At 39.3% G+C, this 21,824-nt stretch overlaps 1 protein-coding gene across 13 annotated transcripts in view; it reads right to left on the bottom strand.

Moving 5' to 3' along the window:
* The window catches only part of Reps2 (RALBP1 associated Eps domain containing 2), a 252,394-nt gene that overhangs the window by 130,252 nt on the left and 100,318 nt on the right, over nt 1-21,824 (bottom strand). For all 13 annotated transcript variants that reach the window (XM_021152942.3, XM_029473671.2, XM_029473675.2 and 10 more), the window contains one exon: nt 16,038-16,132. In XM_021152942.3, the coding sequence (XP_021008601.1) occupies nt 16,038-16,132 (95 nt within the window). The remainder of the gene's footprint in view (nt 1-16,037; nt 16,133-21,824) is intronic.

Below are 21,824 nucleotides of genomic sequence, written 5' to 3'. Positions count from 1 at the left end.
AGTTACATGGGGAAATTTTACTGTGTTCTGTGCAATTTGTATATGAAGATACAGGATATTAATGAGGAACAATACTCCTGTACCAAAATATAACAATTAAAAAGACAGAACATAATGAATGCATTTTGAAGATGATATGTATTGGGAAAGATGTTCTTGTTGCCTTCTTAAAAACACACGTTTTCTGCCTAATATATTTAAAGCTAACTGTACATGGGAATACTAAAACACTCTTCTGGCTATAGCACAGAGAGTAACACACAGGCATGAACACTGTACTGTGATTTGTGTAGCGTTTATGTTAAAAAAAAAAAAAAAGAATGGTCACATAATGAGCATTTACTGAGGAATACAAAATTTTTTAAAGCTTTCAGCTGAGAAAAAATATAAACTTCAGAATCTTTTGAAGTAAAATAATTCTTCCCCCAAGAATAATGGCTAGGAAACTAGAAAAAGAACTATGAATGACCAAAGGAAACAAGTAGACAGAAGGCTTGATACTACAAGAAAACAGGTCCTCCTTGTAGTTACAGTGCCATGTAGTTATCCATTGGCTTTACAGCAGACACAGTGAGGTAAAATATACACTAGACACACAAACCTCATTATCCCTTAGGAATAGTAAAAAAAAAAAAAAAAAAGAAAAAGAAAAAAAAAGTATAGCTAGGGCTTGAAATAAAATGGAGAGTGAATCTGGTAAATAATGTCCCAAATCAAGAATGAGGACATATATAACTATTAAAAAAAATCAAACCAGTTCTACACCTCTTTCCTCAAATGCATATATTTTCTCTTCCTCTGTCTTCTGCTTTAGGCAGAGGGAGAGAACGAAATAAAAACAGAGAAGCTCACTTCCTATCGCTAATAACAAATGACCATTAAGCCCTAAGCTATACTCATAAACTAAGTTTGGTCATTTGAATAAGAATGGCCACCACAGACTCATAGATTTTAATACTTCATCAAGGAGTGGCACTATTTGAAAGGATTAGGAGGTCTGGCCTGGTTGGAGGAAGTGTGGCAGTGGGGGTAAGCTTTGAAGTTTCAAAACAACCTACTTGAAGCCCACTGTTTCTCTCTTCCTAATGCATATGGATCTGCATATAGAACTTTCTCAGTTACTTCTCCAGTACTATGTCTACCTGTGTGCCACCCGCCATGATGACAGTATGGTGAATCTCTGAAAATGTAAGCAAGCCCCAATTAAATGATTTTTAAAATAAGAGTTGCCATGGTCATGGTATTTCTTCACAGTAATAGAACACTAAGACAGTAAGTAATTTAACCTTGTTGGTATAATCATATAAATAAGAGATTCCCATTGCCTACAGACCTGATGTACCTACAGAGCTGAAAAGAAACTTGTGTCCCTAACCTCTTTCAAGTGCCTCAAGTGTCCACAACCTATATTTGAACACCTAACGAGCAGTTTTCCACACAGCTTGCCAAATCTCGTGGGTTTAAAATGCTATGGTTTCAGGTTTTAGAATAACAAATCAGTACAAAAGCGTGAATACCCCAGACAAAAGACAAAAGGCCTATGAAAGGAAGAAGCAATACACAGTAAAGTATACTTGGGGAAAAAACACTGTAACATTAAAATTTCCAATTCACTAAAAGGTATGTTAATTAATATACAAAGACAGCATTTTTCCATAGAATGAGAAATGTCTATAAGTTTGTTAATGTATTTTACAAAGGTTCCAGAAAAGAGACATTTTTTACATTATGTCAAGTGTGTAAATTGGTAGAGCTTAGAATCTGAAATTTTCTATAAGAATTACCAAAGTGTAGACAATTTCAATAAAGAGTTGTATACCTGAGAATTGAGTCTATATAACATCTAACAATGCTATGCTTGCAAGAGCTAGATGTCAGTAAGAAGGGGCTGCTTAAATGGCTTATAGAAAATACATACAACAAAACACTAAGAGCTTGTACAACAAAAACACAAAAAGATAGTTTTTGTGTGCTGCCACAGAATATTAGTAAAACTATTGTTAAAGAAAAATGCTCCCCTTCCGGTCCACTCGAGTATCGGGGTGCCTTGCCAGAGGAGTCTCCGGACACCTGCAAAGATCCGCAAGGGATTCCCCACGGGACCCTAAGACCTCTGGTGAGTGGAACACAGCTTCTGCTCCAATCCAATTGAGCAGGACCTGAGACTGCATTAACTAGGGAAGCAGGCAACCCGGCCTGAGGTGGGGCACAAGTCCCTACCGGTCCACTTGAGCACTCAGGTGCCTTGCCAGTGGAGTCTCCGGACACCCTCAAGGACCCACACAGGATTCCCCACGGGATCCTAAGACTTCTGGTGATTGGAACACAACTTCTGCCAGGAGGCAGGTTCGAACACCAGATATCTGGGCACCTTCCCTGCAAGACTAGAGCTTGCCTGCAGAGAATACTCTGACCACTGAAACTAAGGAGAGAGCTAGCCTCCCATGTCTGCTGATAGAGGCTAACAGAGTCACCTAAGGAACAAGCTTTAACCAGAGACAACTATAACAGCTAGCTTCAGAGATTACCAGATGGCAAAAGGCAAACGTAAGAATCCTACTAACAGAAATCAAAACCACTCACCATCATCAGAACGCAGCACTCCCACCCTACTTAGTCCTGGGCACCCCAACACAGCCGAAAATCTAGACCCAGATTTAAAAGCATGATGATGGTAGAGGACATCAAGAAGGACTTTCATAACTCACTTAAAGAAATACAGGAGAGCACTGCTAAAGAGTTACAGGTCCTTAAAGAAAAACAGGAAAACACATCCAAACAGGTGATGGATATGAACAAAACCATACTAGACCTAAAAAGGGAAGTAGACACAATAAAGAAAACCCAAAGTGAGGCAATGCTGGAGATAGAAAACCTAGGAAAGAAATCTGGAACCATAGATGCAAGCATCAGCAACAGAATACAAGAGATGGAAGAGAGAATCTCAGGTGCAGAAGATTCCATAGAGAACATCGGCACAACAATCAAAGAAAATACAAAATGCAAAAGGATCCTAACTCAAAACATCCAGGAAATACAGGACACAATGAGAAGACCAAACCTACGGATAATAGGAGTTGATGAGAATGAAGATTTTCAACTTAAAGGGCCAGCAAATATCTTCAATAAAATAATAGAAGAAAACTTCGCAATCCTAAAGAAAGAGATGCCCATGATCATACAAGAAGCCTACAGAACTCCAAATAGACTGGACCAGAAAAGAAATTCCTCCCAACACATAATAATCAGAACAACAAATGCACTAAATAAAGATAGAATATTAAAAGCAGTAAGGGAGAAAGGTCAAGTATCATATAAAGGCAGGCCTATCAGAATTACACCAGACTTTTCACCAAAGACTATGAAAGCCAGAAGAGCCTGGACAGATGTTATACAGACACTAAGAGAACACAAATGCCAGCCCAGGTTACTATATCCGGCCAAACTCTCAATTACCATAGATGGAGAAACCAAAGTATTCCACGACAAAACCAAATTCACACATTATCTTTCCACAAATCCAGTCCTTCAACGGATAATAACAGAAAAAAAAAACAAAAACAATAGAAGGACAGAAATCACGCCCTAGAAAAAGCAAGAAAGTAATCCCTCAACGAACCTAAAAGAAGACTGCCACAAGAACAGAATGCCAACTCTAACAACAAAAATAAAAGGAAGCAACAATTACTTTTCCTTGATATCTCTTAATATCAATGGGCTCAATTCCCCAATAAAAAGACATAGACTAAGAGACTGGCTACACAAACAGGACCCAACATTCTGCTGCTTACAGGAAACCCATCTCAGGGAAAAAGACACTACCTCAGAGTGAAAGGCTGGAAAACAATTTTCCAAGCAAATGGTATGAAGAAACAAGCTGGAGTAGCCATTCTGATATCGAATAAAATCGACTTCCAACCCAAAGTTATCAAAAAAGACAAGGAGGGACACTTCATTCACATCAAAGGTAAAATCCTCCAAGAGGAACTCTCAATTCTGAATATCTATGCCCCAAATGCAAGGGCAGCCACATTCAATAAAGACACATTAGTAAAGCTCAAAGCACACATTGCACCTCACACAATAATAGTGGGAGACTTCAACACACCACTTTCATCAATGGACAGATCCTGGAAACAGAAACTAAACAGGGACACAGTGAAACTAACAGAAGTTATGAAACAAATGGACTTAACAGATATCTACAGAACATTTTACCCTAAAACAAAAGGATATACCTTCTTCTCAGCACCTCACGGGACCTTCTCCAAAATTGACCATATAATTGGTCACAAGACAGGCCTCAACAGATACAAAAATATTGAAATTGTCCCATGCATCCTATCAGACCACCATGGACTAAGGCTGATCTTCAATAACAACATAAATAATAGAAAGCCAACATTCACGTGGAAACTGAATAACACTCTTCTCAATGATACCTTGGTCAAGGATGGAATAAAGAAAGAAATTCAAGACTTTTTACAGTTTAATGAAAATGAAGCCACAACTTACCCAAAACTATGGGACACAATGAAAGCATTTCTAAGAGGGAAACTCATAGCTCTGAGTGCCTCCAAAAAGAAACTAGAGAGAGCACACACTAGCAGCTTGACAACACACGTAAAAGCTCTAGAAAAAAAGGAAGAAAATTCACCCAAGAGGAGTAGACGGCAGGAAATAATCAAACTCAGGGGTGAAATCAACCAAGTGGAAACAAGAAGATCTATTCAAAGAATTAACCAAATGAGGAGTTGGTTCTTTGAGAAAATCAACAAGATAGATAAACCCTTAGCTAAACTCACTAGAGGGCACAGGGACAACATCCTAATTAACAAAATCAGAAATGAAAAGGGAGACATAACAACAGATCCTGAAGAAATCCAAAACACCATCAGATCCTTCTACAAAAGGCTATACTCAACAAAACTTGAAAACCTGGACGAAATGGACAAATTTCTGGACAGATACCAGGTACCAAAATTAAATCAGGATCAAGTTAACGAGCTAAACAGTCCCATATTCCCTAAAGAAATAGAAGCAGTCATTAATAGTCTCCCAGCCAAAAAAAGCCCAGGACCAGATGGGTTTAGAGCAGAGTTCTACCAGACCTTCAAAGAAGATCTAATTCCAGTTCTGCACAAACTATTCCACAAAATAGAAGTAGAAGGAACTCTACCCAACTCATTCTATGAAGCCACAATTACTCTGATACCTAAACCTCAGAAAGATCCAACAAAGATAGAGAACTTCAGACCAATTTCCCTTATGAATATTGATGAAAAATACTCAATAAAATTCTCACTAACCGAATCCAAGAACACATTAAAGCAATCATCCATCCTGACCAAGTAGGTTTTATTCCAGGGATGCAGGGATGGTTTAATATACAGAAATCCATCAACGTAATCCATTATATAAACATTCTCAAAGTCAAAAACCACATGATCATCTCGTTAGATGCATAAAAAGCATTCAACAAGATCCAACACCCATTCATGATAAAAGTCTTGGAAAGGTCAGGAATTCAAGGCCCATACCTAAACATGATAAAAAGCAATATACACCAAACCAGTAGCCAACATCAAAATAAATGGTGAGAAGCTTGAAGCAATCCCACTAAAATCAGGGACTAGACAAGGCTGTCCACTCTCCCCATACCTATTCAACATTGTACTTGAAGTCCTAGCCAGAGCAATTCGACAACAAAAGGAGATCAAGGGGATACAAATTGGAAAAGATGAAGTCAAAATATCATTTTTTGCAGATGATATGATAGTATATATAAGTGACCCTAAAAATTCCACCAGAGAACTCCTAAGCCTGATAAACAGCTTCGGTGAAGTAGCTGGATATAAAATTAACTGAAATAAGTCAATGGCCTTTCTCTACACAAAGAATAAACAGGCTGAGAAAGAAATTAGGGAAACAACACCCTTCTCAATAGTCACAAATAATATAAAATATCTTGGCGTGACTCTAACTAAGGAAGTGAAAGATCTCTATGATAAGAACTTCAAGTCTCTGAAGAAAGAAATTAAAGATCTCAGAAGATGGAAAGATCTCCCATGCTCATGGATTGGCAGGATCAACATTGTAAAAATGGCTATCTTGCCAAAAGCAATCTACAGATTCAATGCAATCCCCATCAAAATTCCAACTCAATTCTTCAAGGAATTAGAAAGAGCAATCTGCAACTTCATCTGGAATAACAAAAAACCTAGGATAGCAAAAACTCTTCTCAAGGATAAAAGAACCTCTGGTGGAATCACCATGCCTGGCCTAAAGCTTTACTACAGAGCAATTGTGATAAAAACTGCATGGTACTGGTATAGTGACAGACAAGTAGACCAATGGAATAGAATTGAAGACCCAGAAATGAACCCACATACCTATGGTCACTTGATCTTCGACAAGGGAGCTAAAACCATCCAGTGGAGGAAAGACAGCATTTTCAACAAATGGTGCTGGCACAACTGGTTGTTATCATGTAGAAGAATGTGAATCAATCCATTCCTATCTCCTTGTACTAAGGTCAAATCTAAGTTGATCAAGGAACTTCACATAAAACCAGAGACACTGAAACTTATAGAGGAGAAAGTGGGGAAAAGCCTTGAAGATAGGGGCACAGGGAAAAGATTCCTAAATAGAACAGCAATGGCTTGTGCTCTAAGATCGAGAATTGACAAATGGGACCTCATGAAACTGCAAAACTTCTGCAAGGCAAAAGACACCGTCAATAAGACAAAAAGACCACCAACAGATTGGGAAAGGATCTTTACCTATCATAAATCAGATAGGGGACTAATATCCAATATATATAAAGAACTCAAGAACACCTTGACTCCAGAAAATCAAATAACCCCATTAAAAAATGGGGCTCAGAACTGAACAAAGAATTCTCACCTGAGGAATACTGAATGGCAGGGAAGCACCTGAAAAAATGTTCAACATCCTTAATCATCAGGGAAATGCAAATCAAAACAACCCTGAGATTCCACCTCACACCAGTCAGAATGGCTAAGATCAAAAATTCAGGTGACAGCAGATGCTGGCAAGGAAGTGGAGAAAGAGGAACACTCCTCCATTGTTGGTGGGATTGCAAGCTTGTACAACCACTCTGGAAATCAGTCTGGCGGTTCCTCAGAAAATTGGACATAGTATTACGGGAGGATCCAGCAATACCTCTCCTGGGCATATATCCAGAAGTTGTCCCAACCGGTAAGGAGGACACATGCTCCACTATGTTCATAGCAGCCTTATTTATAATAGCCAGAAGCTGGAAAGAACTCAGATGCCCCTCAACAGAGGAATGGATACAGAAAATGTGATACACTTACACAATGGAGTACTACTCAGCTATTAAAAAGAATGAATTTATGAAATTCATAGCCAAATGGATGGACCTGGAGGGCATCATCCTGAGTGAGGTAACACAATCACAAAGGAACTCACACAATATGTACTCACTGATAAGTGGATATTAGCCCAAAACTTAGGATACCCAAGATATAAGATACAGTTTGCTAAACACATGAAACTCAAGAAGAATGAAGACTGAAGTGTGGACAATATGCCCCTCCTTAGAATTGAGAACAGAACACCCATGGAAGGAGTTACAGAGACAAAGTTTGGAGCTGTGACGAAAGGATGGAACATCTAGAGACTGCCATATCCAGAGATCCATCCCATGATCAGCATCTAAACGCTGACACCATTGCATTCACTAGCAAGATTTTGCTGAAAGGACCCAGATATAGCTGTCTCTTGTGAGACTATGCCGGGGCCTGGCAAACACAGAAGTGGATGCTCACAGTCAGCTAGTGAATGGATCACAGGGCCCCCAATGGAGGAGCTGGAGAAAGTACCCAAGGAGCTGAAGGGATCCGCAACCCTATGGGTGGAACAACATTATGAACTAACCAGTACCCCAGAGCTCTTGACTCTAGCTGCATATGTATCAAAAGATGGCCTAGTCGGCCATCACTGGAAAGAGAGGCCCATTGGACATAAAAACTTTATATGCCCCAGTACAGGGGAATGCCAAGGCCAAAAAAATGGGAATGGGTGGGCAGGGAAGTAGGGGGGAGGGTATGGGGGACTTTTGGGATAGCATTGGAAATGTAATTGAGGAAAAGATCTAATTAAAAAAAAAGAAAGAAAGAAAAATGCTGAGTATATAACAGATGTATAATAGGTTACCACATAGGTAAAAGGCTGAACTGTATACATACTTTGAGTATACTACTTATAATTATATAAGTATTAGAATAAGATTCAGATACAGTACTAAGTAAAATAAGGTATTTTATATACAACTATACAAAAGAGATGGGTTATAGTTGTTTCTAAAATAGGTGCTCAAAGGGTAGGAGTGAGAGGGCCATTTTTCACTCTGTACCCTTTTCAATATTTGACTTTGTAAAAAATCTTTCAGCATCTTTAGAGCTTACAACCCACAGTCCCAAAATAACATCTGCAGTGTAACGTGCACTGTATAGCATGAAACAATCCAAACTGCAGAATTCTATCGCCATGGCTTTATTAGGAGAAAACTGACCATGAGGTGGGCCATTTGTCTCTGCATAACTTTGTTTACCTTAAGCCATTCGTAAACAAGCACATCATCATCCTGACCTCTGTGGATAATACAGGAAAACACAAGAACTAAATGTAGAAATAGCATTGTGCTGAAGTAGCCACTGGGGCTCTTCAACATAGTCAAGATAAGTGTTCTTAGACAACGGGGAAGGGGGAAGACTCTAAATGAATAAATGAAAAAAAAAAGGCCTAAGTTCTAACTTAATACATGTGTAGGATACACACACACATAGAGACTTTCATTCCTCAAAATGAACCTCTAAAAAGCTGAGTGAGTTCTCATGTCCCAAAGCTGCCTTGTGGGCCACTTCCTAAGCTAACCAGTGACAAAGACAGTGCTTAACACGTCTTATCTAAGTTCCCTGGCCTAATCCTAAACTTTCAGTCATTGTTTATGCTCTGCTCTTCTTGTCTTGCCAGAATCCTGATCCAATCCACCCACAAATACTTTCATAGCACAAAAAAGAAAAACCCCAAACAATGATCTCAGTATCGTGTTGGCCTCCCCAAAGGACTCTTTCTTTTTTATTCTCATCAAAAGTCTTACGGGAATAATTTACCTGTGGCACAAGCAATTCTCTTCTGACCTACACCAACAATATTCCAACAGAGACTCATAAGTGTTTCTTTCTTTTCTCGTCCTTACATACTTGCTTTGACTCTTGAGAACTATTCCAAGGATTAGGGAGACTCTGTTTCTGGCCCTGAGTGTCTAAAGTGAAATCTCAGGGGTAGGAGAGAAACAAGGCTCAAAACTGTCAAACTCAGTAGGAAACAAACACACAACTAACTACACACAATAAGTGCTTTTCCATTTACAAACTTTTACATGAACATGCTGCTAGCTTATCCTGCCATACCAGCTTGGTACAAAATTTATAACCCCAAATCTCTAACCCCAAAACCCAAGTGCAATGGCAAGTGTCTAAAAGACTCAAAGTTCTACTATTATTTTATCTAAGAATAGTGATGAACACTGACTGTTTACAACACAGGAATGTTCAGACCTCCAAGATAAGACACTAGACAGCAAGCTTGGTTAGGGTTTCAAAAGTGAGGCTGATTTTGTTTAAAATGGAAGATAGTTGTGTTTCATCAGTAGTTGCAAGGAAATTTCATTTGCCAAAGCAGCCTCCCTAAATTTGGGTTAAAAAAATAAAATGAGAGGGGAACATTTTGAATTAATGAATGAATGCAAATACACATCTACTTCTATTTGTGTGTCTGCATAAAATGTTCTCGGAACAATATAAAAAAGTCTAGTTGCCTTTAAGATGGAAATCCATAATGATCAGACTCCCAGTCATCTGATTGAGTTTCACAGATACAGTTGAGCAATAAACTTTTTTTTAAGAATGGAAATTGCAGGCATCACATATACATGAGCACAGTAGGAAACCCTCATACTTCATGCTGTTCCTGGAAGAACAAAAGCAAAGATGAATTCAGACAAAGGAAGAGCAAAGGAGGCAAAAGTAGAAGTAAATAAACAAAGACTAAAAGTTCCACTGGAAATGCTGGCCGCCTGAGAAAGGACAAGGAGCAGTTGCTGAGCAGTGTGGTGAGAGTGAAGTAGTGAGCTGTTGTGGCTTTAGAGGAAAGCAGAGGGCAAACAATACAAGTGCCCAGGAGCCATATTTGAGAACACAGATGACATGGTAAGAACCATGAGCAATGACAGATCAAAGTCAGTATATGATGAGCAGCTGTGAAGGAGATAACTAAATGTATTTTTAACTGAGCCTAAAACATAACACTTGCACATAATAATAAGTGGTATGTAGAGTTTCAACACATGTATACATTGTATAATATTTAAATCTCTTGCCTGATTGTATTTGTAGGGTCTCTATTGTTTCCAAGCATGGTTTCAGATACCTTTAATCCCAACACTTGGGAGGCAGGGACAGGCACGGTGCTGTGTTGTAGGCCAGTTTGGTCTATACAGAAAATTCCATCCCAGGCAAGGCTACATAGTGAGATCCTCCACCACCACCACCCAAAGAACATTGTCTGCAAGAGGATGCTGGCTAGAAGGCGACACGATAGGGGTTAATAGCCCAGATTCTCTGACAGGTGATAATTGCCTGGACCAAGTCAAGCAGAAAAGATCAGCATCTCTCGAACATAGAATGCTCAGGACTTGATAACTGAATAAGCATGAGGGATGAAGGAGGAGTCGAAGACAATGACCAACATTCTATGGTCATTGGGTGGTAGAGCAAGGAGAGTGAGGCTGGGAGCTCTTCTGTGAGGAAGACCCATCAGTTGAAAGTCACAGGGAGCCATCTAAGACTGTTTGGCAGATGGTGACACATCGACACCACACCCTAGTAGCAAAAGAACAGTACAAGGCAAGTGATTTCAAGAACAACTGCATTAGGAGCAGGCAGTTAAGATATAGCAGCAAAGGTAGCCAAAGAACCAAGACTCTTATACCCAATGTGGTTTTCAACAATCCTAGTAAAACACAGAACCAAGTGAAAGCAGAAGTTGTAGTTCTAAATGTTATGAAGACTGAGTCATAATCTACATGCAAAATGTCCAGACTGGCTTATGAGAACTGCAAACCACAAATGACCTCTGAAGATCTGTTACCAGGCAAAGCTGAAGACTTGCGATTGATTTAAAAAAAAAAAACATCTATTCACCAAAGCACTGTCTGAAACTTTAATGAGGAAACAAATCTATTCTTTGAACAAAAAAGTGACTAAAATATTCAGGAAAAAGACTAACAATTCCAAAGTATAGAATTTGACATAAACACCTCCAAAATGCTAAACCCATGGGCTATAATAGCACTGGCCATGGGTCCCTAAAGGCCTGCACTAGGACTCTGAGGCCATGTCGCCTCTAACTTATTTATGGTGTTGGCAGTGATTTGAAATCAGAGTCTCAGGACATAGTCCCGGTATGCTGGGATCTGGCTGAGGCTGGTCTTCCTGCTGTGTACTACTGTTCCCAGTCTAGGAAATGCTGTGGAATGAAAGACGTGGGTTTTGCTATGCTAATCTGGCTGGCACTTTACCAGTGAACTATAGCTGCAATACCCCACTGTTTGCAGGAAAGGTTTGAACAGAAGGTGACAAATACAGCTAGAACAAAGAGAATAGATTGTCATCAGCATAGGGACATGGCACCATGAGGGGAATTAGTCACTCCAACTTGCTTAGCACTATACCCAATAAATATTAATCCCCCACCACCAAGAACCTTCACTTCAAATCTCATCCCCATGACTAATTCAAATTGGCATTTTGCTTTCTGTAACATGGAGTTCAGCCAAACCAGACTGACAGGCACAAGAAGGAAACCTAAGAGCTGAAGAAAGGAAAATACACCCACCACAAAAACCACAGACTGCCATCCTGGGCAAGAAAGGTCCCTTACTATCATCCTAAATAGAAGGCCATGCTTCCAACAGGTGGTAGGAGAACAAACAAACATTGAGAGAGTCACACTGGCATACTGCTAGGATATATTGCTAAATCCATACTGTGATGTTAATGCAACAAAAAAGGAAAGGAACTTGCTCCAGGTCATGTGGAGTCAGGGGGGCCCTGGGCAGAACCTGTTTTATTTTGTTTTGTTTTGTTTTTCCTGTGCTTCCAATAGTCAATTGTTGCCAAACACCTATATCCAGCCTCAGCTCTCCCCAAAATCCAGACCCATAGAAACACAGAACTCTTGTTCACCTCCTCTGAGGTGTCTCCAAAGCTCCAGTCCTGGCATTCAACACTGAACTTACAGCTGGGATTTGTTCTCAGCACCATTTCTTCCAGTCCTTCCTTGCTTAACAGATGACATTACCATCTTCCATCCAGTTCCTGAGCCAGTAGCTGAGGAATGGTGTCCACTGCTTGAACTCTAGCCCATCCACTTCCCAGCTGTGATCTTTGGAAAACTCAATAAGGCATATACACCTTCAGCTTTGTCATCTAAAATGTTAGCTATGATGCAATCCCAGAAGACAGTGGTGAGTGCTGAGTTAATGTGCACAAAATTCTAAGTGCATAGAAAATGTCTTTGTACATGCAGCTCTGTCTGCTTTCTTATCTGTCTCCCATCCTTACCACCTTACCTAGCTAATACTTCTGTTATCCTTCCCACTTCAACTATATGTTACTCCCCAAAGAAGTCTTCTTTGACTAACCTGTCTGCAAGTCTAGGTTATATTCTATTGCCATTTTTCACCTTCAAAGTGCAGCATAATTTTCATTCACATCATATACTATAATCATATGTTGTCTTTGTGATAGCTTGATTAATACTTGTGTCCTACAGTAGCCTGAAAGGTCCACAAGGGTGGGGCCTACTGATGGCCAACATCATTTAATACAATATCTGGTACTTTATAGGTATTCACTAAGTATTTGTCAAGTGAAGGGTTCAAGAAGCATATTTCTCAGCAGAAAGGAAATCTAGAGATTAGAAGACAGATCACAAATCCAAATAAGGGATCATGGCCATGCTTCCAAGGAGCGTGGTAGGAAGGGTCCAGTGAGCCCCATCCTACCCCTGTGAAGCTGAAGATTCACTGCTAAATTTGATCAGAGTTCTACCCACTCAAGATTTAGTCTCCACAGAAACAGAACATACTCTGAAGAAACCTGCAGGCCACACCTTAGAGAGTTTTGAGAGGATTCCCTCCAATGCCTCCCCAGTCTGTGTGGTTCTCATGTTTCAAGGCACATATTTTTATACCATGGGATCTCTAAAACATAGCCAAGTCCTACATCTGGGGCTCAGCTGAAGAAACAACCTTGCATTACAACTTGAGGGTAAAACTCATCTGTCTTAGTCAGGGTCTCTATTCCTGCACAAACATCATGACTAAGAAGCAAGTTGGGGAGGAAAAGTTTTATTTGGCTTACACTTCCATAGTGCTGTTCATCACCAAAAAAGTCAGGACTGGAACTCAAGCAGGTCAAGAAGCAGGAGCTTATGCAGAGGCCATGGAGGGATATTCTTTACTGGCTTGCTTCCCCTGGCTTGCTCAGCCTTCTGTCTTATAGAACCAAGACTACCAGCCCAGGGATGGTCCCACCCACAAGGGGCCTTTCCCCCTTGATCACTAATTGAGAAAATGCCTTACAGTTGGATCTCATGGAGGCATTTCCTCAACTGAAGCTCCTTTCTCTGTGATAACTCCAGCTGTGTCAAGTTGACACAAAAATAGCCAGTACACTCATCTGTATTGACCTTAAAGGAGAATGTCTTTCTTTTCTCTTTTTTTCTTTTTTTTCTTCCTCCTTTTTTCTTGAGTTAGGGTCTTGAATCTTAGAAGTTGACTTTGAACTATGTGCTCACAGATACTCCTGACAGGTATTCTCTCAAATAACACTTTCAAGAATAGTTTTTTGGATGAGGATATAGTACAATAGGACACTTTTTACCTGGCACAGGCAAGGCCATAGGTTCCAACCCCAGCAACACACACACAGAGAGAGAGAGAGAGAGAAAGAGAGAGAGAGAGAGAGAGGTGATATTATAATACCTAGTGTTTGTTCATGATGTAATCTAGTCTTCATGTAATATAGAACTTTAATGTTGAGATAAGTGTTTAATGTGCACACTTTGATACTGAACTCTCCTAGACTCAAATTCTGGCTCTGCCACATACTAGGTATGAATGAAATCTCAGACTTGCTACTTGACCTCTCTCAGCTATCCATCTATACTAATAGATACAGCAGTGCCTAGAGCTTATAATTATAGGAAACATTAAATATATCACATATGGCTTAATTGCTATCTTTTAGAGAGTTTCTGCAAACAGAACACTGCTTTTAGATTGAGTACTTTGTCATGTCTAACAGTGTCCTATGACCAGAAACCATTCACTGAACTCAAGGATCTTATGCAGACTGTTTATTCTCTTCTAAACTAGCAGCCCACTTCTTTGTGGGAGTGTCTGACTTCACTCTTCTATTTTGAGTAGAGCTGCCTGTGCAGAAATGGTCCTTCTTCCTGAGTTCCACAATTGAAATGTTATACAAACCACCACCTACTTCCTTTTGTCTTTCATGTTAAATAATAAACCTACCTTTTTAATAGTTTCTCCCCATGTATGCACACACACACACAATCTTTCTTTAATAATATACCTTCTCCATAAAAGAACTTAGACATACAAGACAACAGCTATGAATATGGGGGTGGGGAACAGAGCTCTTTATCTGAAGGAAAATACTAGAGAACTAGAAGCTGAAAGTACCTAAGCTATGATATGACCCGAAGAAACTTAATAGCATTATTATATTTGTGCCATAATATTTTATATATTACATGTAGGAAGTAGTAACTTGTTTATACTTACACATAAATTGCTATTCAAATGGAATTGTCTGAGGCACTGAGAGAATACAGAACTACTGCAGCCTTTCAAATGCTTACCACATAATTGGAGACACACAGAAAATGGAAAACAGTTAATTAGGCATTAAACAAGTAGTAATAAAGAATAAGGCAAACCCGAGGCAAGCTGCTACAGAAAATGTGAAGCTCTACTTTAGAAGGAACTCCATGATTAAGTAAATAAAGGGGTAGGGATGCTTTAGAGACACTGACGATCAAGAGACAACCTCTAGTTTATTCTAGAGACTGGAAGAGATAGAAACAAATGAAAAATTAAGAAAATAAACAAGCAAAACAGTGTAATGTTTGAATGAGGAAGTAGTTTTATACCTTTCTTGAAGCAAAGTAGAGAATAATCAAAAAGCCATGTTCCTCAATAGAAGACAATTAGCTGTATTTGACAGGAAAGCAGAAGGATGGAGTATTTGGTACAAAGAAAATCAGTAAGGATGTAGGGGGCAAGAAAGGGTCATGGGGGGGGATACAAACACAGTTTGATATATATGTGTGAAATATTACAGTGAAGCTAGGCATGGTGGCCATGCCTGCAATCTCAGCTCTTGGGAGGTGGAGGCAAAAGGATCAGCCTCATACACAAGCAGTTTGAGATGACCTTGGTGAGACCCTGTCTCACCCTATCTGACAGAAGAAAAAAATATCAAAATGAAGCCCCTCACTTCATATGCTAACTGTAAAATAATTAATGATTTTAAATGCAATATTTCTTTCAGAGTTTTCTCTATAATAGTTATTTTAGTAAATGTATACATATGTAATATGTATGGGTATGTGTACATGCATGCAGCTACCCATGGAAGCCAGAAGTGGGTGTTGGACAACCCTAGAGTTGGAGTTACAAGTAGTTGTATGTGGTCTTTGTAGGTACTTGGACCTGAACACTGATCCTGTCCAAGAGCAGCAAATGCTTGCAACTACTGAGCCATATCTCCATCCCTATATGCCATATCTCCATCCCTAAATGTCATATCTCCATCCCTAAATGTCATATCTCCACAGTATAAAATTTCCCCCAATTCTGTCATTGAATTCTGTCATTGTAGGCCCACATTATCACTTACCCGAATAAGAGATGCCTGCCGACGAAAGGGTTTGGCTCCTGGACCCTCTGATGAGGGTCCTTCAGGCTGGCCAATGGGCTGCCTTTCATATGGAGCTGAAAAACAAGAGAGAATGCTAGCAGGGTATACAGAGACTCTATTACAAAATTATCATTTCCCACTCAAGCTGATGTAGTGTGTGCTTTTCAAGAAAAGGGTAATAAAGGAATTGGAACATATAATCTGAGCGCTACCTAAGACTCACAAATCTTGATCCTCTTACCTCCATAATTTCACTAAACAATCTAAAGACATTTAACCAATACCATGATAAAACCAAAAGGGTTCACATCGGGTTAAGGTTAGGAATAAGGCAAAGAGGGTGATGCAGTGAGAACCTCAGAGTGAGTCCGTAGTAGAAATGTGCCATACTACCAGTACTCATTGTTTGTTGCTTGTTTCTGTTAGGGGGGCAGTAACCTTGGACCATGACCTGAAGTAGTTCATTCATGGTTTTGAAGGATGTGATTTTAACCTAAAACAAATACTTGGCTGTAGGTGAGAATTAAACAAAGGCCTGATTTGAATACTCAGCACCTCCAGCCTTATAAACTGTATCTAGGGACGGGCTGTACTTTTCCTGGATGGCTGAAGGGCTATTTTGACTTCCTCCTTCTTTTCTTCTAGTGGGATCAAAACTGAAGCATGTCATGCACTACTGCAATTGGATCCCCTATCACTTAAAACAAACCATAATGAATTTAGACATCGGTTGTTCCTTTTTCCAATTTTATGCTATATACTCAACTGTACATCAAGTAGAAAACTCAGGAATCCAAAATACTATCTGCCCCTAAATGAATTGTATATTTCATCCCTCCAAATTAAGCACAGGAACTACACTATAACTTTATTTATGAAAGGAAACTGATTCTGAGACTGGAATGATTGCCTATTTGATGTGGGCTTAATGCTTATACATATCATCTATACATATTAAAAAGTATCATTTTATTTTGAGTATTTGGATATTTTACTTGCATGTATGCCTGTACAACATGTACATGCTTGAAGCCCATGGAGACCAAAAAAGGGCACTGGATTCCCCAGACCTGGACTTAAAGAGAGCTGTAGGTTTCAAGACTTAATGTGGTTTCTAGAAACTGAGCCTAGGTCCTCTGGAAGATCAGTCGGTACTTTTTTTTTTTTTTTTTTTTGGTTATTTTCGAGACAGGGTTGCTCTGTATAGCTCTGGCTGCCCTGAAACTCACTTTGCAGATGAGGCTGGCCTTGAATTCAGAAATCTGCCTGCCTCTGCCTCCCGAGTGCTGGGATTAAAGGCGTGCGCCACCACTGCCCAGCTCAGTACTCTTTTTTAAAAAAAAAAAAAAACATTTTTTCAAATATTGATTTTTTTATATGAGTATACTGTAGCTGTCTATAGACACACCAGAAGAGGGCGTCAGATCCCATTATAGATGGTTGTGAGCCACCATGTGGTTGCTGGGAATTGAACTCAGGACCTCTGGAAGAACAGCCAGTGCTCTTAACCACTGAGCCTTCTCTCCAGCCCCAGTCAGTACTCTTTTTTTTTTTTTTCTTTTTTTTTTGGTTTTTCAAGACAGGGTTTCTCTGTGTAGCCCTGGCTGTCCTGGAACTCACTTTGTAGACCAGGCTGGCCTCAAACTCAGAAATCCACCTGCCTCTGCCTCCCAAGTGCTGGGATTAAAGGCGTGCGCCACCACCGCCCGGCTTCCCAGTCAGTACTCTTAATCAATGAGTAACTCTCCAACCCCAAAAGGTATCATTTTAGATGAAGAACTTTCTTTGTAGTTCATATTTATGAACACTTTCAGTGGGAAAAGGAGTTTTCTCACATTTTTATTTTGCAATGAATTTTTTTAAAGAATTATTTATTTTATGTATATGAGTACACTTTCTGTTTGTCTTCAGACACACCAGAAGAGGGCATCAGATCCCATTACAGGTGGTTGTGAGCCACCATGTGGTTGCTGGGGATTGAGCTCAGGACATCTGGAAGAGCAGTCAGTGCTCTTAACTGCTGAGCCATCTCTCCAGCCTACAATGAATTTGTTCATTAAGTTTTCTGAGGGCTAGAGAGATGACTTAGTGCTTTAAGAGTACTGTTTCCTTTTTCAGAGGACTCAGGTTCAATTCCCAGCACCCACGTGGTAGTTCACAACTACCTGTAACTCCAGTCCTAGGGTATCCAACACCCTCTTTTGGCCTCCACCGGTATCACATGGACTTGGTATACAGACTTACATGCACGCAAAATACTTGCAAACATAACATAAAAATAAAGCTTAGAGTTTTTAAATAAAAAATGAGGTTTGTAATTCTTTTGAAATTATAGATAAATGCCAAAATGTAGTTATAATTTATAAATACCTCCCATTTAAATGTATTCAATTAAACATATAACCTCCAAGGAAAATTAATATAAACTTTGAACACTAAAACTTAACATTAAAATTTACTATAAAAATAAATGGTTATCTTCCTTGTATAGAATGTAAAACCAAGTATACAAAAATGAATAAATGTATTATATAAATTTATTATTCTACTAATAAATAACCAAGATGTTTTAAATGATTTTACTATATTTCTAAGCCACAAAATGAATGATATTTCTTTTATTTCCAGAACACATCATAATACCCTTGCCAATATGGTAACATGACAGTTAAATATAACCAGCTCTAACAGAAAGGAGAAATTATCACCCAAAATGAAACCATTTCCCATCTCTGTGGGCTAACACTTTGAGGACTTAAAATATATAAATATATAAACTGCTTCTTTCTGTAACTTACAAATAAAATTGAGTGGCGAGCAGAGGTGGCTGTTATGGTACCACATTTAGCATGATTTGATAGTTTTAAAATAAAGAATATACAACAATAACACATCAAGAATACTAAACAGGCTGGACTGTGGTGCACCTGTAAGATAAGCAGGCAGGGGGCCAGACTGGTATTCATGAGACCCTGTCTCAAAAAAGAAAGTAGAGAAAAGAAAGGAATGGAACAGGACAGGATAGAGGAAAGCAAGAAAGCAAGCAAGCAAGCAAGCAAGCAAGAAAAGACAGGGAGGGAGGGAAGAACGGAGGGAGGGAGGAAAAGAGAGAGAAGGAAGGAAGGGAAGAAGGAAGAAAGAAAATAAGAAAGCAACAAACCATTCAGGCTCACAACTACATTTTGTATTTCTTCCTAGCAACTAGAACACCAAATTATAACAGATTAAAATATCTAAATGATTGCCTGGCAACACATTTAGCGCATTTCAGAACCTACTAGGAGTACATATAAATGTAAAACTACAAAAGAGAATTTCATAGGTAGTACATAGTCTAAGTCTTCAAAGTAAATTTCAACTTGTAGGCAAGTAATTTCCTCTGATAACAATAAACTCTTCATACCAACTGAAGCCTACCAAAAAGTTTTAAGCACAGTAAGCCGAAGTATAGCTAGGATCCTAGTGCTTATAAATCCTAATGAAACCCATGGACCTGTACTTCCCATAACAGACAGGATTCGTCTACCCCCCCCCCAAAGAAGATCCATAGGGGAAGAAGGTACCGTGTGAACCTCAGCTCAAATCCCTTACCTATAGGGCTTGTAACATGGAGAGACAGATGTATTTTATCAGTTAGGTTTCAATGAAAACTCAGCTAGACAGGAGCTCACTTTAGAGAGACAGGTTTTTCTTCTACTAAGGGAAAAGGTTGGATTGGGCAAGGCTGCCTGTGGCTGAAAAAGTGGGTATCAAAATTAGCCATATATCTAAGGAATGTGCTGTTTAGCTACATGAGCAACAAAGCTGATAATTGGGCCAGCAGCAACCTGATATCTGACTTGCTCTTTAACTGAACCTAAACTTAGAAAAAAGGTACATATTATTTAGTGCCACAACTCTCTTCCTTACCAAAGGAAACCCAAAATATGCAAGTCAAAAGCAAACCAAGTAACTCTTCAATTCCTTTACAAGAGGTTTCTTATGGATATAGACACATCATCTTTCTCCAAGGAGAGGACTGTTTTGTAGAACCCTGAAGATATCATTCCTCTGAAGTTCAGTTTCAGAGTGGAACCATGGCTGCTTGTACACCCATACCCAAAGATTCTACTCCTAAGTGTCAAGGAAATGACAATGTAACTCATAAAAAGAATCATGAACAAATAATGATGGTATCCTTATTCATAATAGCCAAACACTAACTACAGTTGCCCAAATGCTCATCAACAGGAGAAGGACCATTAATCCATGGTTATCCTTGCAATGAAACCTCCTGAATAATAAAATGCAAGGAACTAGCAATACACAAATAGGAATTTCCACTGTTACATTGAGGAGAAGGCAGCAGACACAAGCAGAATCAGTCTGCACGTTTTCTTTTGCATGAAGTTCTAGAAGAAGTAAAACTAATCAAAAATGATAAAAGTCACAACAGTGCTTCATTTCAGGGTGGGGTGTGGTTGGAAAGAGGCATGTGGAGTACAATGGGATGGTTTTATGTCAGTGGTACCTACTTGAGCATAGCCATTTGTTAAAATTTAAATTAAATACTTAAAATATGTGCACCTTGTCATAGACAGATATTACCACCTTCAAAGAAAGTATAAAAATGAGTAAGGGCGTACAGAGCCTTGGCATCAACTCTTCAGAATCCAGAAATGAGGGAAGCAGGCTGCCTCTTCAGTGCTGCAGGATGGGAGCCCACTTAGCATCGGATGAGAGGATGGAGCAGGAAATAGAGGACACAAACAAGGACTACTATCAAAGGTACAACTTACTGACAGGTTGACTCAATAGAACACAGATGGACTTACCTGTGGACTAAGCATTAATTTCCACGCCCAAATTAGATTTGAAATAGAAGAAACAACTGTACTTCTTTTTAAAAAGGAAAATAATACAAGGGAAAGTACAAGAGGAAAGTGAAGTCTGACCCCTGTGCAGTTTCATACATAAATGAGACAGATGATTTTCAGGAGAATTTTTAAATTATCTATTAGGAACACATCTTGCATTGAATAGGATGTAATTTCCAGATGAGTTTACATTCATATTTCCACTAAATCATCTTAACACCCTCATCACTGTTTTAAAAAGAAAAAAAATACGGTTCATAGAAGCTCAATGGTTTGCTTAAAGTCATTCAGAGGCCTCCCAATCCCAACCTTCTGGTTCTAACCGAAAGCTCTTTTCATAGCATCCTACCTGCTTCTCTCAGCAAAAGGACAGCTTCTCTTTACTTCAGCCTAGAATATTGTTTTATTTCTGTGGCCCTCTAAAAGTCATTGCTTTTTTTTCTAATACAGCAAAATCCTGCAGAAACTGAGCCATTTCCATCATATCACACAAATTGGGCAGGGGGCTATAGAGCATTCTACTCTGGAATACATTAAACAGGTCATATCTGAAACTAGACATGTGAACCACTGAAGAACAAGGTGCTGCAGTGAATTCATGGAGTTTCACACATTGCAGTCTGGGCAGGCAACTCTGCAAGTCATGCTGAGGACCAGCTCAGGCATTCTACCCCGGGAAGGACCAAGAGAGCAGAAATAGGAACACGCAGGCAGCCCCATAACTGGGCATGCTTCACATTTCTCAGCAAATCACTACCACTAGCATTTCCTTTACCCTTATCCTAATACATAAAAGCTCAATATTTTCATTTATGTCCCCACTCCTTAAAGATGGGATCAACTCTTTTGCTTTTTGCATAGTTATGTTTTTAAAGAATTTCCATAAAAGCAGTTACAGAGTCAATGTGCT

Source organism: Mus caroli, unplaced genomic scaffold, assembly GCF_978045245.1.
Source record: "Mus caroli unplaced genomic scaffold, Mus_caroli_1 scaffold_5, whole genome shotgun sequence".
Lineage (NCBI taxonomy): Eukaryota > Metazoa > Chordata > Mammalia > Rodentia > Muridae > Mus > Mus caroli.
The sequence above is the reverse complement of the archived record's forward strand: the minus strand, read 5'-3'. Positions and strand labels throughout refer to the sequence as shown.